The 18,096-nt window shown below is 39.6% G+C and overlaps 2 protein-coding genes across 2 annotated transcripts in view; both read left to right on the plus strand.

Annotated features, from left to right (window-relative positions):
- The window catches only part of LOC308103516 (E3 ubiquitin-protein ligase TRIM21-like), a 2,597-nt gene extending 1,785 nt beyond the window's left edge, over nt 1-812 (plus strand). The window contains exon 2 of the mRNA XM_080453514.1: nt 1-812. This exon is cut by the window's left edge and continues 1,153 nt beyond it. Coding sequence (XP_080309640.1) covers nt 1-514 — 514 coding nt within the window. The 3' untranslated portion in view covers nt 515-812.
- Nucleotides 813-4,765: 3,953 nt separating this feature from the next.
- Nucleotides 4,766-17,895, plus strand: LOC308103019 (uncharacterized protein). Its single transcript, XM_080452871.1, has 3 exons — nt 4,766-4,828; nt 5,119-6,759; nt 15,790-17,895. The coding sequence occupies exons 2-3, from the start codon at nt 5,130-5,132 to the stop codon at nt 17,439-17,441; spliced, it is 3,282 nt and encodes a 1,093-aa protein (XP_080308997.1). The 5' UTR covers nt 4,766-4,828; nt 5,119-5,129; the 3' UTR covers nt 17,442-17,895.
- The last annotated feature ends 201 nt before the right edge of the window (nt 17,896-18,096 follow it).

Here is an 18,096-nt window from a genome sequence, read left to right on the forward strand (position 1 = left end):
TGATGATGGAAAACAAGTGAGGTATGGAGGTGCATGGAAGAATCTCCCAGACAACAAAGAGAGATTCTCTCCATGTGTCAATGTCTTAGGAAAACAAAGCTTCTCCTCAGGAAGGTTTTACTATGAGGTTCAGGTTAAAGGGAAGACTAAGTGGGATTTAGGAGTGGCCAGAGAGTCCATCAACAGGAAGGGACCAATCACACTGAATCCCCAAAATGGTTACTGGTCTATATGTTTGAGGAATGGAAATGAGTACAGGGCTCTCACTGACCCTGCTGTCCTCCTCCCTGTAAGAGTTAAGGTCCAGACAGTTGGAGTGTTTGTAGATTATGAGGAGGGTCTGGTCTGCTTTTATGATGTGGAGACCAGAGTTCTTCTCTACTATTTCACTGGCTGCACCTTCACTGAGAAACTCTATCCATTTTTAAGTCCATGTTACAATGATAGTAGTACTATTAGTAGTACTAACAACTCTGCTCCTCTGATCATCTCTCCTGTCAATCATACAGATTAGACTAATCCTTACATTTACTATAGGGGCCAATTTGACTAATTAACTTTATGGTCAGTGTGCAACACATGATATTCCAAATGAGACAATCTTAAAATTGACTTTCAGCTGAAATCATACACATTCATGTTTGAGCTGCCAATTTGTACAAATGTTTTAACATGCTGTACTAATCAAATACATAATTATAGCACTGTGTTCATGTACAAATACACTTAATGAAACCTGAACTTTAACATAAAGTGACACAATTCACGATTTTGATATTGTTGCTAATGATTTTGCTGTGTCATTTCAGATTTACCATCATAAACTTAGAACTAAATGCCTATTTTGGAATACATAAGCATAGCGTAGCTTTTTCCTACTCTTTTTTGGACATTTCTATTTTGTTTTTTATGTTATATCTGTTGGTTATTGTTGGGATGCTCGGCTTCTAAATTATTTTGTTCTCTTTTAATGTTTGAAATAAAGTTTTCAATAAATAATGAAAAAACAAATAAATAACTGGTGTTGTTGTAAATTTTCTTTCGTTTTTACGCTAATGTAAGAAATCTTTAATATTTGTCTCATGTCTTTACCTGCCTGGTACGGCTTCACCCCACGACTGACACAGCCCTGGGTAGGCAACCATAGCCTGGTAAACCCTCCCTCCGGAAATCTCATTTGTAATTTATTTCTTTGTAATTAATTATGAGTCTGGCAATTTCGGCAATTTGGCAATTTGGCTGTGGGCTGGAGTTGGGCGGGAGTAATACCGTTGACTGACAACCCCTTCAGCCAATCAGCAGTGTTCCCCTTCAGCCAGTGCATTTTTACCACCTCCAGACTAATGTGACGCAACGGGACTTTTGAGACGGCCATGCCCAAAATAGTTTGCCTTATTCGGATACATGCGTGTCACTGCCCGCCCCTGCCGGTTCTCTGATTATTATTTTTTAAATAGGCTCTGTCATGATTAATTGACCACATATATGAAGTTAAACAACTAACTTCTATCCAAACGATATCTTAAAAGTAAATTCCGTGCCTCAAAATAGAAGTTTGAGAGCGTTTTGAAGTGTAAAAGAGAGTAGAAAACACTGCGGTCAAAAAAGATGGCTGCCGATCGTTTTTGATCGGCTGCACTCAGGCTGCACTCGGTTCCATTCGGGCTCACTCGAACTAACTACACTACATCAGTGATTCTCAACTTTTGTAAATTCAAGGACCCCCAGTTTGATATGCATAAGGCCACGGACCCCCACTTGATACCCTTTATATCTCTGGGAACCTAATCTATATTATAATTTAACTCTGAAAGTGTACAAATGGAACCCAATGGACCCTTAAAGGTAGGGTAAGAACTATAACACTTTCAAATTCAAGCTGATAAATGATCTGTATACATAACTTTAGATAAATAAAAAAATATGTTGTTTGCAGAGGCATTCAACCTCTTTCACTTGGGCAATTCTCTCTCTAAAAAAAAAAAAAATAGGTACACAACGTTACCTTCTGAAGGAACCCAATTACAGTAGTTGGCTGGTCTATTGCAGTGTTGTGTCATCATGGTCCAGAATGAACAACCACAGATTTAAATACAATACACATGTTTTAGAGAGTTAATAAAACATGAGGGTAACATAATGACCAGAACTAAAATATTAAATGATAGCAAAGCAGATATGAGGAGAAATGTGTTTCAGTCTGTGAACCACACAGGGACATTCCACCTCATTCACCTCAGTCCACCTGAACCTGGCTGGTTTCTTGACAAACAAAATATTCTAATATAATATAATCTAAAAAACATTGGGCTAAAATCACCCCTCTGGGTGTGTTAGTTTTAGACTACTGTCAAACTAAATCTGCCATGTTTTTACCCTGTTGCAGTTTTTTTTTTAAACCTGAAAAAAGGCCCCTACATGCTCCAATTTTAGCTATGCCCCACCCACCCACCTTTTCTTCCAATCACGTATCCACCTAGTTCCTTATTGATAAGACACCATCATACTCCTCTGATGGTTGACCCCGCCTCCCTCTCGTTACGGTGGGGTGGTTGGGTGGAGAGTAAAAACAGCTACTGTTGGTATGTTGAGGTGACCACCTCACCGCTTATCAGCGCGGGCGGCGGTGATGTCAATTTGGAGTAATCCACCAAGGTGCGTGGATGGCTAAAATATACAATTTACAATTTAGGCATTTAGCAGACGCTCTTATTCCAGAGCGATTTACAGTATAGTAGGCACGGTAAACACGAGGTAATAGATCAAATGCCTAGAAATTGTAATCTAGGATCATAGGTAAACCAAGAACCTATCATCGGTCTAAACAGTATAATATCAAAACATAAATATTCTGTACATTGAAGCTATACACACTATAGGATGCCAGGTCTACACATGAACCTGACATCTATGTGCTATCTGAATGACGTTTTTGCCTTTGCATAAGACTGCAAGGTCGTCAAGGCTATAGGGCAAGCGCTACGGGCTATGGTGGAGTCTGAAGAAGTGTAGCCTTCGGGGACCCATGCATTTTTTTTTGTTTAGAAGAGGTGAGTCTTCAGATTACATATAACATTTTGCATGTAGGGGCCATGGGTACGGTCACACTTGCACCAATCTGGGAACCCATTGCCAAATAAAAAAGGAAAAACAGCGCCCTCTGCTGTTTTTTACTCTTTCACTTGGCTCTGGGGGGGGGCTCAATGTAGCACCCGTGCGCAAGGAAACCTGGGTTTTGGTCTGCCTTCAGCCTTTCACTTCCGGTGGTGCGACTATGTTTTCATTCCCACTAACAATATTTCTACACGGAACACTAACACCACTTCTCCCAGAGAACATGGATCGTTTTGTTCATAAGCCCACTTGTTTCTATGATGAAAGAGCAAGTTAAAATGTGAATATCTTTCCGTGGTTTTGTCTGCTCCGAGGAAGCTATTGTTAAATGAGTTTCCGTTTGTTTTTAGTGGGAAGCGAGAGCACAGACAGTAAATCCCGGCCACTACATTTGATTGGGTAAAGCGCGGCCTGCTTCCTGATCTGAAGGCACGCCCAATTATAGGCCAGTGCGTACACGTTATGACGAACCCCCCGACAGATTCAAGCGGAGAGCAGAATCTGTTCTTGAGAGATTACACTTGCACACTGGTTGCAGGCTGATAAATGCAGGTTGTGCATGGCTGTCTGTTTTGTGCAGCCTTTGCAGCCTAAAAAAGGAGATAGCATGCAGCGCATTCTGCCCTGAGGTTGGACAGAGGGGGGAAAAGCAGCAATTGTCTCTAGCATCTATTTTAAATAGATATTTTCTCTATTAGAGGCACACTGGCACATAGAGCGCATAAATGCAAGGTGTGCGCAACACACGGTAAGTTGCGCAATGGCAAACAAAACGCTCTGTTCCTGTTAAAAAGCATTTATAAAAGACGGCCTCGTAGGCAGAATCAAAGTTAGGTGTGACCATACCCTAACTGATGCAGTTTTTGTGTTTTATTTAATTATTGCACTGCTGGTCCCCTTGTAAGGTTGTATTCTTGTATTGTTCATGTAACTTTTAATTCATCTTCCATTAACAATAACTTGTTTTCTATTTTAGTATTAGTATTGTAATAGTATTGTTTCTATTTTATATTACAATGTGCTAATAAACTAAACTAAACTAAAGTTGGCGTCAGAAGGGCATTCATGACGTCAGCATTGGATGCGAAAGGCACCCGCAAAGTGCAAAGGGATGGATCCCCCCCCCCCACACACACACACACACACACACACACACACACACACACACACACACACACACACACACACACACACAAACAAACGTGCACGACACTGTCTGTCTGTCTGTCTGTCTGTCTGTCTGTCTGTCTGTCTGTCTGTCTGTCTGTCTGTCTGTCGTTTTAAAACTAAGAAGACCATTAGAATCAACATTATAATGTAAGGATTGATTCTCAAAAGGAAATAACAGTATTGGAAGCATCAATATGCCAATCACTGTGTGTGTGTGTGTGTGTGTGTGTGTGTGTGTGTGTGTGTGTGTGTGTGTGTGTGTGTGTGTGTGTGTGTGTGTGTGTGTGTGTGTGTGTGTGTGTGTGTGTGCGCACGCGCACGCGCACGCGCACACGTGCATGTGTTGCATCAGAGGTTGGCTGTGGGCACAAACTGTAGCCTGGCCAAAAAGCACAGAGTAGAGTGGAGGGTGTGAAGGGTTAACAGCTGCAGTACAAGGAGGAGTTTCTAAACTGAAAGTTAAACGGTGACAGTAGTTTGTTGTCACATGCTCGCTACAAATCCTCCAACAGCACTTTTAGAGAAATACTGAACTTAAAGACCGGTGAGTACAGCAGATAAAGATGTAGGCCTATTATTCATTAACAGAATAAAAGGTTTATTAACTGTATCCACATATGCTCTTCCCCTATTTTCATATTCCTTGAAATTCCCCGGTCTGATCTTTCAATTGCTAAAAATGACGTGTTTTCAAGGAGTATAGATTATAGAACACCTTTCAACATTATTGTGCTCAATTCCATTTCCAATACAATCCAGAGCAGATTTACAACTATTAAGCTGTGAGGACTAGCATTTAGGAACTACATCTGATTCTTTCACTTTTATTCTCAGAGTGTGTTGAAATGGCCTCTGCCAGTATTCTCCATTCTGAAGAGCAGTTCCTGTGTTCTATCTGTCTGGATGTGTTCACTGATCCAATCAGCACTCCATGTGGACACAACTACTGCAAGACCTGCATCACACAACACTGGGACAGCACTGATGTGTGTAAGTGTCCTTTATGTAACACAACCTTCTATAGGACACCATCAGTCTCTGTCAACACAGTGTTCTCTGAGATGGCTGATCAGTTCAGAAAGTCACTGCAGCTGAAAATAAATTCCAGCACGAAGCAAGAACCTGCTGAACCACATGAAGTCTCCTGTGACGTCTGTACTGAGACCAAGGTCAAAGCCCTGAAGTCCTGCCTGGTGTGTCTGACCTCCTACTGTGAGACTCACCTGGAGCCTCATCAGAGACTCACAGGGTTAAAACGACACAAACTAATCAACCCTGTAAAGAACCTGGAAGACTTGATGTGTAAGAAACATGACAGACCTCTGGACCTGTTCTGTAAGACTGACAACATGTGTGTTTGTCAGTTCTGCACCGAGTCAGACCACAAGTTACATAGAATTGTATCTCTGGAAGAAGAATGTGACGGAAAGAAGGCTGAGCTGGGAAAGACAGAGGCTGAAGTTCAGCAGATGATCCAGGAGAGACAAGTGAAGATTCAGGAGGTCAAACACTCAGTAGAGCTCAGCAAGAAAGACGCAGACAGAGAGATAGAAGACAGTGTGCAGGTCTTTACTGCTCTGATCAGCTGTGTTGAGAGAAGCCAGGCTGAGCTCATTTATGTGATTGGAGAGAAGCAGAAAACAACAGAGAAACAGGCTGAAGGCTTCATCAAAGAGCTCCAACAGGAAATCACTCAGTTAGAGAAGAGAAGCTCTGAGCTGAATCAGCTTTCACACACTGAAGACCACCTCCACCTTCTCCAGAACTTCACATCCATCAACACCCCTCCCCCCACCAAGGACTGGACAAAGGTCAAGGTCCATCAGTCTTCATACGTGGGGACTGTGAGGACAGCTGTGGCTCAGCTGGAGAAGACGATCAGTAACGAGTTGGAGAAGCTATGTGATGCTGAGCTGAGGAGGATCCAGCAATATGCAGTGGATGTGACTCTGGACCCTGATACAGCACACCGCGAACTCATTCTGTCTGATGATGGAAAACAAGTGAGGTATGGAGGTGCATGGAAGAATCTCCCAGACAACAAAGAGAGATTCTCTAAATGTGTCAATGTCTTAGGAAAACAAAGCTTCTCTTCAGGAAGGTTTTACTATGAGGTTCAGGTTAAAGGGAAGACTAAGTGGGATTTAGGGGTGGCCAGAGAGTCCATCAACAGGAAGGGAACAATCTATCTGAGTCCCAAAAAGGGTTACTGGTCTATAAATTTGAGGAATGGAAATGAGTACAAGGCTTTTGCTGGCCCTACTGTCCTCCTCCCTGTAAGAGAGAAGGTCCAGACAGTGGGAGTGTTTGTGGATTATGAGGACGGCCTGGTCTCTTTTTATGATGTGGAGACCAGAGTTCATCTCTACTCTTTCACTGGCTGCACCTTCACTGAGAAACTCTTTCCATTCTTCTGTCCTTATCTTAATAATGATGGGGAAAACTCTGCTCCTCTGATCATCTCTCCTGTCAATCATACAGATTAGACTAATCCCTACATTTACTATGAAAGCTAATTTGACTAATTCACTTTTATGGTCAGTGTGCGTTTGCACATGATATTCCAAATGAGACAAACTTAAATCGTACTTTCAGCTGAAATCATACACGTTCATATTTTTGCTGCCAATTTGTATAAATGTTTTAAAATTAGGAGATTTTGATATTGTTGTTATTGACTTTGTTGGAATCTTAGAAGTAAATGCTAATTTTTGAATAAATAAGCATTGCTTCCACCTACTCTATTTTGGACATTTGTATTTTGTGTAATATATATCTGTTTTATCTCAATTATTGGTTATTGTTGGTATGTTAGGCTTTTAAATTATTGTATTCTTTTTTTAATGAAAATAATGTAATGTAATGTAATGTAAATAAAGTTTTAAATAAATAATGAAGAAAAAAATTAATATGTTGTTGTATATTTTGTTAAGTTTTTACGTTAAGAATACAAATCTTTAATATTTGTCTCGTGTCTTAACATGCCTGGTACGGCTGCACCCCACAACTGACACAGCCCTTATAGGCAACCAGACCTGGAGGAGATCTGCTCTCAGAGCAATGCTCTTTTCTAGTTGTTTACCAGGTATCCTAGTTTCTGTGAGGCACAACATTGTTCTCTCTGCACTTTACATTATGTAACTATTTACCTTGTTGTTTATTGACTAGAGTCCATGTTCTCTGCTTATTATGATCGATAGTAAATTGTTCAGTTAGTAAGCAAGGGAAACATGGGAAATAAGGTATATTTACCAAATAACTTGCCAAAAGTTTACTTTCTTGTGTAAATTCAATTGACATGTGTATATATGTGTGTACATAATAATATTCATACCAAAAGTACGATATATAAGACAGACAGACAGACAGACAGACAGACAGAGGGGACCTGCAACTGGCAACCATTTTACATAGGAATTCAATTTCAAGATGACAAATTGACACATCATCTCACATACACTCCCTTTAAGTTAGAAGGCCAAGACTATAGAAATGTCAAAATCAATAAAATACATCTATGATAGCGTTGAATTGATCCAATGCTATCTTTATTGAACTGCTGGTCCCCTTGTAAGCTTGTATTCTTCTATTGCTCTAATTGAACTTTTAATGTACGCTATTGAATGACCTCTTCCACTAAGGAAAGGATTCCAGATAAGCCTGTTGGCTTCTTCCTTTTCGTGCACAATAACTTGTTTTATTTTATTGTTTCTATTTTATATTACAATGTGCTAATAAGCTAAACTAAACTAGGCATTTTTTATAGTATCTGCCATTTTTTAAGTAAAATTAAAATACTAATTCTAGTGAGTAAGGAAAACGGTTGACCAATATTGAATGTTTCTGTTGAGTGTTGAGGTTTCAGAGTTTTCATCTTATACAGTGTTGTTGCCAATAGTTGGTTTTCTTGTGTAAATTGACATCTTGAATTTGAAATACTGTCTTAAAATGACATACTACCTGTCTACATGGCATGCAGTGCATAATATGGTTGCAGTGTTACATCAGTTGTAGTTTATGGTTGCAATGGTGAAGTGCTCCCTCTTGTGGTAAAAATGTCAATTGTGAGATCTATCTATCTATCTAAGTACCTAGATAGGCTCCAGTATGTCCAAAATTCAGAGTTCTCACCCGCCAAGCCCCCACCAAGCCTTGGCAGTACATCACCCCCACCCGTAAACAACTGCACTTGCTTCCTGTTCAGTTCCGCATCTATTGCAAACTCCTCCTTCTCCCCTAAAAATGTCAAAACTGGCTCCACAGTACCTGTCAGGCCTACTCCATAAACCGACTCTGTCACGGAAGCTGCGGTCCACAGACTTGGACCTCCTCTCTATCCCCAAAACAAATAAGCGAACCTTGGGGGACAGAGCCTTCAGTGTGGCAGCCCCCCCCACCCTGTGGAACTCTCTCCCAATAGGGATTGGCCATGCTCCAACACTGGACTCTTTTAAGGCGGCCTTGAAAAGACACCTATTCTCTCAGGCTTATGGCAATGTTTGTTGTTTTGTTTGGTTGTTTGTTGGTTGGTCATTCTTTTTGATGTAAAGCAGCGTCCTTGGGTTTATGAAAGGTGCTATATAAATCCAAGCTATTATTATCTATCTATCTATCTGTCAGACAGACAGACAGACAGACAGACAGACAGACAGACAGACAGACAGACAGACAGACTGTCTGTCTGTTGTTTTAAAACTAAGAAAACCTTTGGAATCATTATTTTAATGTTAGGATTGATTCTCAAAAGGAAATTACAGTATTGGAAGCATCATATGCCAATCAATCTGTGTGTGTGTGTGTGTGTGTGTGTGTGTGTGTGTGTGTGTGTGTGTGTGTGTGTGTGTGTGTGTGTGTGTGTGTGTGTGTGTGTGTGTGTGTGTGTGTGTGTGTGTGTGTGTGTGTGTGTGTGTGTGTGTGTGTGTGTGCACACGCGTGCGTGTCTCTACTATGTGTATACACTGTGCAGCAAGTTTACTATGAAGTACAATAATTTGCCATCAGGTTTTACTTTGTAAAATAAAATACATTAAATGTCATGCATTGTATCAGTGTTGGCTGTGGGCACAAACTATAGCCTGGTCAAAAAGCACAGAGAAGAGTGGAAGATGTGAAGGGTTAACAGGTGCTGTACAAGGAGGAGTTAATGGTGAGTGTGACTGAACAGTGACAGTGAGTAGTTTGGTGGCAGCGCACACACCCTCGACAAAACCTTCAACAGCACCTTTACAGAAATACTGACAACTTAAAGGTGAGTACAGCAGATAAAAACATATTTTTCATTTACAGAGAATAAAAGTTTTATTAGACTGTATCCAGACATGCTCTTCCCCTATTTCCCCTATTCCAGGGGTCAAGACAGATTGTGTTACCAGTCCACACTCAAAGTGACCGTAATTACTTTGTATTTTTGTCTTCCTTCATGCCTCTAGTTTATATTTTGGTATGATAGCCCTGCCAATCTTGTAGCTTAATGAGAGTTATCACTCTAAACAAATCTTTGTCCATATGAAACTGTGATGTGTGTATATCACATATATATATATGACTTCTAGACATTACTTTTTAGAAACCAATGGTTTTACAAACAGTTGATCCTAAGGTGTCCCAGTAGAATACATTTCTGCTCGCCACATTTTTGTATTGTGCATATTTAATGAGATATTTAGCACATTTTAATAAACTACTGAAAATAATGGCAAAATAAACTAAATTAAAGTTAAATATTCCAAAAGGTATAACACATGTGGGAGATACTTGTGGAGGTACGTTTGTGACCTACTGGCAGTTTACACAAGACATTTGGTGCGGATTGATCCAGATCGTTTGTGAGATGAACTCTGAACTCTGACAGACAGACACACAGACCATCCCTCTTATAAACGGATGATTTCTGTTACATCATTTATTATTCTAGACATTTGAAAACCAATGGTCTTACAAATGATTATATTGATTACAATAACATTGATTTATTTATTTGAAAATTAAGACATTTAAAAAAAAAATGGCAGGTCTTGTTAGTCTTCAGCTGTTTATTGAAGCTTGTACGGTTCTTAGTGCCTTTCTGGCCAGGGGTCATCACCATGGTAGCTTGTGATGGACATTTTCATTAATATTTCATTTTTGCCACGGACATGCAAAATAATCATTGTACCAAAAACACAGTGGCCTAGCCCTAAATGTATACTAATGGACTCCTAATGTGTAGGCTTGACCTCGATTATTCGAATAGTCGACTAATCAGTTGAGGGGGGGCTGACTGCCAATCTCTTAGTCGAATTATGAAAAAGAAAAAGAACATTTATTTATTTATTTATTTTTTACTGAGAGATTGGCCTAATTTTTATATTAATTAACTAATAGTTTGCCAAAAAATAGGATATACGTCATGATTTATTGGGAGAAACCAAGCAAGATGTTAAATCAGACCCTACAGCCCAAATGGAATGTTCCTCTATTGCATAACATATTTTTTGCATGATTCGACTGAGATTGGCAGTCGAATCAGTAATCTCAGTCGTATCATGAAAAAAATATATAATATAATAATTTAATAATATAAAAATAAATGTTTTATAATAATATAATAAAAATTATATGCATTAGTCGACTATAGGCAACATTTGGCCAATCAGATTCGACTATAAAAATCCTTAGTCGGGGACAGGCCTACTAATGTGTCATAGGGTCTATTCCAATGTGCTGCACATTTTAAAACAATAGTATTTCTGCATTAACTACTGAGCCACAACGACCAACACATTAAATTCTAATTATTTTGGTTAAAAATAATTGAGTCTCATCAGTAGGCTACAGACAGTGCTTCAACCTCAAAAGGGCCACTTAGCTGCAAAGGTGAGTGAGGCTAATACAGAGATTGCAGGCTTTTCAAAAGACTTACTTGAGGACAGAAGGAGATCAAGTTCTACCAGCTAAACCATTTGGTTTGGCAAAGTACGGTAGCTTTTGGATTCCATTAAGGTGATCAGGTATTCTCTGTTGATGAGAAAGTCCAAGGCATGCACATATAACAATGGAAAAAGACACACCCTGCAAGCTACACTTGATTTGTTTTGACATAATAATTACATGTTATATGCTTCTCACGAAACGTCAAGGATAAAATGCCAATGGAACACTGGAACAAGAGAAACTTGAGAGACAAAGAAGATAATTATGTACATGATGAGTGATTAATGAAGGGCATGCCAGGATTCTAAATGAATGCAGTGTCACAATAGTTTAATGTGAAGGCACCTGACTTTGATCAGAGGTGAGCTAACTTTTAGATTGGAGGAGGTCCTAGGCTGTGGATGGAGGGTTACCATGGATTATGATTGTGGAGTGTTATTATAGTTGTTATTGTCAATATTGGACGCTTTGAAACACTGTCTCTCAACTAACGACAACCAGTTTCACTTGTCCAGTTCTGCCCTCCTTTGCCTTGGTAGCAAATAGCTCCTTCTGAACCAGGAGTCATCAACATGTCCGTACATGGACAAACATGTCCGTGACAAGACTTGTCTATGTCTGTGGCACTCTTTTTTTTCCTTTTTGTTTTTAAAGAAAAATAAATACATATTTTTCATTATAATGTAAAAACATATTCTAAAATACACAATTGAATCTTAAAAAACATTTTTGAATAATTTTGGTGACTCATAAAGTGTCGGGATGACATGCTCATTAATATGTTGCAGGAGATTTGTGGTATTGTATGTTGTACCCGTACATGATTGCATCATATGAGGACAACAAGACAACAAGATTCCCTGAAAATGTCAAAACATCCGTTAAATCTTTTGTGGGATACTAGTATTTTTATTTTTTTAAGGCAATGGATTAATGGAGTGTATGAGGTGTGTCAGACAATGAAACAATTAAAGTCAACGGTAATGTGAGTGACCACAGTGAAATATGGTGCAGGAAAAGAGCAAAAACAGAAGGCATGTCATCTGTTGAGAAGGAGTGAACTGAAGTAAAGTTCATTTATGTCAGTTGAGAGAAAGCGTTTCAAAGTGTCCAATAATGCTAATAATAACCATAATAACACTCCACAATCATAATCTATGGAAACCCTTGATCCACAGCCTCACCATCAGACCTCCTCCTCACCTCTGATCAAAGTTAGGCACCTTTGCATCAAACAATTGTGACACTGCATTCCTTTCCATCCTGTCATGCCCTTCATGAATCAGTCATCGTGGACTGTACATAATTATCTGTTTTGACTCTCAAGTCATTTCCCATCGTTCCATTCAGCATACCTTAGACTTTCTCATCAACATAGCTAGTACCTGTTCACCTTAATGGAAACCACAACTATTAGAGTTGACACACAAAAAACTAGTTTAGCTGGTAGAACTTAATCTCTTCCTGTCCTCAAAGGCCCTTTTGCTCCTGCAATGTAAGCACTGTCTGTACTGATAAGACCCAATTATTGAAATCCCAAACATGGAATATAGCCTACTTGGACCATGCCACATTTAATGCCTGTCTCAGGAATGCAACCTGCCAGTATGGATAACTTCCCAGTCTCCAGGTTTTTCGAAAGTATAGCTAACACTTTAACCCTGACATCCCAATTTTGGGCGTGTCATTATAGGCTAAAAAGATAAGAAAATTACTGATCTACAAGCTCACAACAAGCTGTAATATGTTTTGAGCTTGTAGATCGGCTTTCCCCCCAAAATTATATTTTTTTATTTTATTTGATAAGTGGCTTGTTTTAAAATGTGTCGCGTAATATGACACATCAGGAGTCCATTATATATTTGGGCTAGGCCTATGTGATTCTGGCAATATTACCTTTTTTAAAAGCACATTTAGCTATTTTCACAGAATTGAGGCAGCTATTAACAAGCATTTCTTTTAGCTGTCTTGTTGTCAATTGTGTGTACATGGTACCATGTGCAATAGGCCTACTAAAAATCCTCCTGCAACTCACGTAATGAGCATGTTACTTTACGAGTCACCAAAGTTATTCAAACGTATTTTTATATGTTTCTACATTAAAATGAAGAAAATATATACAGTAGGCTATATCTGGATTTTCTTTTCTAAATAAATAAAAATGCCACGGACATAGACATGTCTTGCCACGGACATGTTTGTCTGTGTACGGACATGTTGATGACTGGCCCATGGGACATGGAAATTCTTTTGCTGACCCCAATGCATATACAATCACATTATGTGTCCTCTGACGTCACTATATAAGAAAACTCTAGATATATCAAGCTTTATTAATCCAGAGGGAAATTCAGTTGTCATAGTAGCACAGATAGAACAAGAACAGAACAAGTACAAGTAACAAAAAGATAACGAGCAAGAGTATTCCATGTCCCATGGGCCAAAAAAATGTCACTAAGAACTACTAACTTTCCATAAACAACAGAATTTTTATTGATTGATTGATTGATTAATTGATTGAATGCCTTATTAATAGTTTGCAAAAAGTACAGAGGTACAGTTATACAATAATGCTAAAAGGATAACACAAAAATCCCTGAGCTCTTGTTGTCTCCGCCAGGCCGAAAGGCATGGCGAGAGAGTATGTTTTACCCCCTGTCCGTCCGTCCGTCCGTCCGTCCGTCCGTCCGTCCGTCCGTCCGTCCGTCCGTCCGTCCGTCCGTCTGTGTGTGTGTGTGTCCGTCCGTCCGTCCGTCCGTCCGTCTGTGTGTGTGTCCTGTCCGTGTGTTACCAGCTAATCTCCGGCACCGTTGGCCCGCTCGCTGCGAAACTGTGCACACACACTCCCTCGATACCATTTCAGAACCTCTGCCCCACATTTGTCACATGGGCCTGTTATAGCGCCACCAGGGGGCCGATTTGTGCAAAACCCATTTTTTGACATTACTCCTACAGATTTTATCCAAACGTCATGCAAATCAGTACACACTATCTCTATAAGTCATGTGATCAACACGGATCTGTCCGATTTCCCATATTCCATCCTGATTGGCTAAGGTGGGCTTCCAAAGTTTGCAGGATTGGTCTGTTTTGAACAAAATGCCTCAAATCATGATCGCAGCTTGCAATTTCCGTGAAATTTCACACGCACATTCTCACTAGGCCGAGAAAGAAATGCCACCCATTTCACATTGGCCTGTTATAGCGCCACCAGCAGGTCTAATTTAGCAAAAAAAAAAATTGGAACAAAATGCCACAAATCATGAATGCAGTGTACGATTGCCGTGAAAGGCCTAAGAAGAAATGGCAACCTTTTCACATTATAGTGTCACCAGGAGGCCACAAAAACGTACCTGACCTGGCGGAGACATGGAGATCCGAGGAGCACTTTTTTTTGTTTCCATTGTGATCCTGACGACTAACAAGCCATTTTAAAAATATGTCTTAAAGGTATAGGGTAAGTGATATTTTTGGGTTAAAACCAAACGTTTGTTGTTAAAAGATTAAAGCACTATATTTTGATAGTAATCATTGGTATAGAGTGTTTGTTCAGTAACAGGCATCTCCCTGTCTCTCCAGCTCTTTGATGAACAGAAAATACATTTTCAGGTAGGTGACAACATTTCAGCCAATCAGGAGGGAGTACCCATTTATCAGCTTAATTTTTATACTGTTCCAGTTCAAATGTTGTCTGCTCATTTATTTGTGTAATCACTTCCAATTTCACTTGTTTAATTTGTATCCTGTCTGAGGTCTCTATCCTATTTGATTGGATAAAATTGGTATCCTGACCTGAAAATACATTTTCTGTTCAATAAACAGCTGGAGAGACATTACTGAACAAACACTCTATAACAATGAGTACAATAGAATATAGAGCTTTAATTTTCAAATTAATTAATTAATGTATTCATTTTATTTTATAATAAATATTTAAAAAAATTAAGGCCTTTGGTTTCCAAAAATATTGTCTAGAATAATAAATAATATAACAGAAATCATCCGTATATAAGAGGGACGGTCTGTGTGTCTGTCAGAGTTCAGAGTTCATCTGGATCAATCAGCACCAAATGTCTTGTGTAAACTGCCAGTAGGTCACAGAAGTAACTTCACAAGTATCTCCCACATTATGTTTTATACCTTTTGGAATATCTAACTTTAATTTAACTTATTATACCATTATTTACAGTAATTTGTTCAAATACACTAATTATCTCGTTTAATATGCACAATACAAAAATGTGGCAAGCAGAAATGGATTCAACTGGGACAATTACCTTGGGATCAACTGTTTTGTACGACCATTGGTTTCCAAAAAGTAATGTTTAGAAGTCATATAAATGACAAACACTCATCACAGTTTCACATGGACAAAGGTTTGTTTAGCGTGATAACTGTCATTAAGCTACAAGATTGGCAGGACTATCATATCAAAATATCAACTAGAGGTATGTAGGAAGACAAAAATACAGAGAAATTATGGTCACCTTGTTGGTAGCAATTTGTGAAAATATCAGTTTTGACCCCTGGACAAATTTTAATTTCTGAGAAATTCCCCAGTCTGATTTCAATTGGAACTACTTTTGTTCTCAGATTGTGTCGAAATGGCCTCTGCCAGTATTCTCCATTCTGAAGAGCAGTTCCTGTGTTCTATCTGTCTGGAAGTGTTCACTGATCCAATCAGCACTCCATGTGGACACAACTACTGCAAGACCTGCATCACACAACACTGGGACAGCACTGATGTGTGTAAGTGTCCTTTATGTAACAAAACCTTCTATAGAAGACCAGAAGTCTCCGTCAATAAAGTGCTCTCTGAGATGGCTGATCAGTTCAGAAAGTCACTGCAGCTGAAATTAAATTCCAGCACGAAGCAAGAACCTGCTGAACCACATGAAGTCTCCTGTGACTTCTGTACTGAGACCAAAGTCAAAGCCCTGAAGTCCTGCCTGGTGTGTCAGGCCTCCTACTGTGAGACTCACCTGGAGCCTCATCAGAGACTCACAGGGTTAAAACGACACAAACTAATCAACCCTGTAAAGAACCTGGAAGACTTGCTGTGTAAGAAACATGAACGACCTCTGGACCTGTTCTGTAAGACCGACAACATGTGTGTTTGTCAGTTCTGCACCGAGTCAGACCACAAGTTACATAGAATTGTATCTCTGGAAGAAGAATGTGACGGAAAGAAGGCTGAGCTGGGAAAGACAGAGGCTGAAGTTCAGCAGATGATCCAGGAGAGACAAGTGAAGATTCAGGAGGTCAAACACTCAGTAGAGCTCAGCAAGAAAGATGCAGACAGAGAGATAGCAGACAGTGTGCAGGTCTTCACTGCTCTGATAAACTGTATTGAGAGAAGCCAGGCTGAGGTCATTGATGTGATTGAAGAGAAGCAGAAAACAACAGAGAAACAGGCTGAAGGCTTCATTAAAGATCTGCAACAGGAAATCACTCAGTTAGAGAAGAGAAGCTCTGAGCTAAATCACCTCTCACACACTGGAGACCACCTCCACCTCCTCCAGAACTTCACATCCATCAACACCCCTCCACCCACCAAGGACTGGACAAAGGTCAAGGTCCATCAGTCTTCATATGTGGGGACTGTGAAGACAGCTGTGTCTCAGCTGGAGAAGACACTCAGTCAAGAGATGGATACGCTGTGTGATGCTGAGCTGAGGAGGATCCAGCAATATGCAGTGGATGTGACTCTGGACCCTGATACAGCACACCGCGAACTCATCCTCTCTGAGGATGGAAAACAAGTGAGTCATGGAAATGTAAAGAAGAATCTACCAGACAACAAAGAGAGATTCTCCTTTTGTCCCAATGTCTTAGGAAAACAAAGCTTCTCCTCAGGAGGGTTTTACTATGAGGTTCAGGTTAAAGAGAAGACTGCCTGGGATTTAGGAGTGGCCAGAGAGTCCATCAAGAGGAAGGGACAATTCAAACTCAACCCCAACGATGGTTACTGGTCTATATGGTTGAGGCATGGAAATGAGTACAAGGCTCTTACTGACCCTCCTGTCTTCCTCCCTGTAAGAGAGAAAATCCAGAAAGTGGGAGTGTTCGTGGATTATGAGGAGGGTCTGGTCTCCTTTTATGATGTGGAGGCCAGAGTTCATCTTTACTCTTTCACTGGCTGCACCTTCACTGAGAAACTCTACCCATTCTTCTGTCCATTTAACAACCTTAGTGGTACAAACTCTGCTCCTCTGATCATCTCTCCTGTCAATCATACAGATTAGACTAATCCTTACATTTATATGGGAGCTTTGACTAATTCACTTTTATGGTCAGTGTGCATTAGCACATGATATTCCAAATTAGACAATCTTAAATGGGTTTTGGCCAATTTATATACATGTTTTAGATGCTGTATGAATCAAATACATACTTATATCACTGTGTTCATATGCAAATAACCTTTATGAAACCTTAACTTCAACATAAAGTGACACAAAGGAGATTTCGATATTGTTGTTATTGTTATTTGTTGGAATCTTGGAATTAAGTGCTTATTTTGGAATAAGCAAGCATTGCTTCTTCCTACTCTATTTTGGACATTTTTATTTTGTTTATTATGTCATATCTGTTCAATTATTGGCTATTGTTGGGATGTTTGGCTTTGACATTATTGTATTATTTTTCTGAAATTGAGTTTTAAATAAATAATGAATAAACAAAGACATACATAACTGCCATTGTTGTAAATGTTGTTTTGTGTTTAGGCTAATGTAAGAATATCTTATATGATCTTAGATGCTTGTTTCTTTCCAGAACCTGGCAACTCGTGTTGCCAGATTCTGGAAACAAGCAACCAGTGTTAAATCGTTCGCCATTAACGGCAGGCTCGCAGGAATTTTCAGCGTATGTTTGACTATCATGAGACTCTACAATGAA

Source organism: Gymnoscopelus braueri, assembly GCF_963280865.1.
Source record: "Gymnoscopelus braueri genome assembly, chromosome: 16".
NCBI lineage: Eukaryota > Metazoa > Chordata > Actinopteri > Myctophiformes > Myctophidae > Gymnoscopelus > Gymnoscopelus braueri.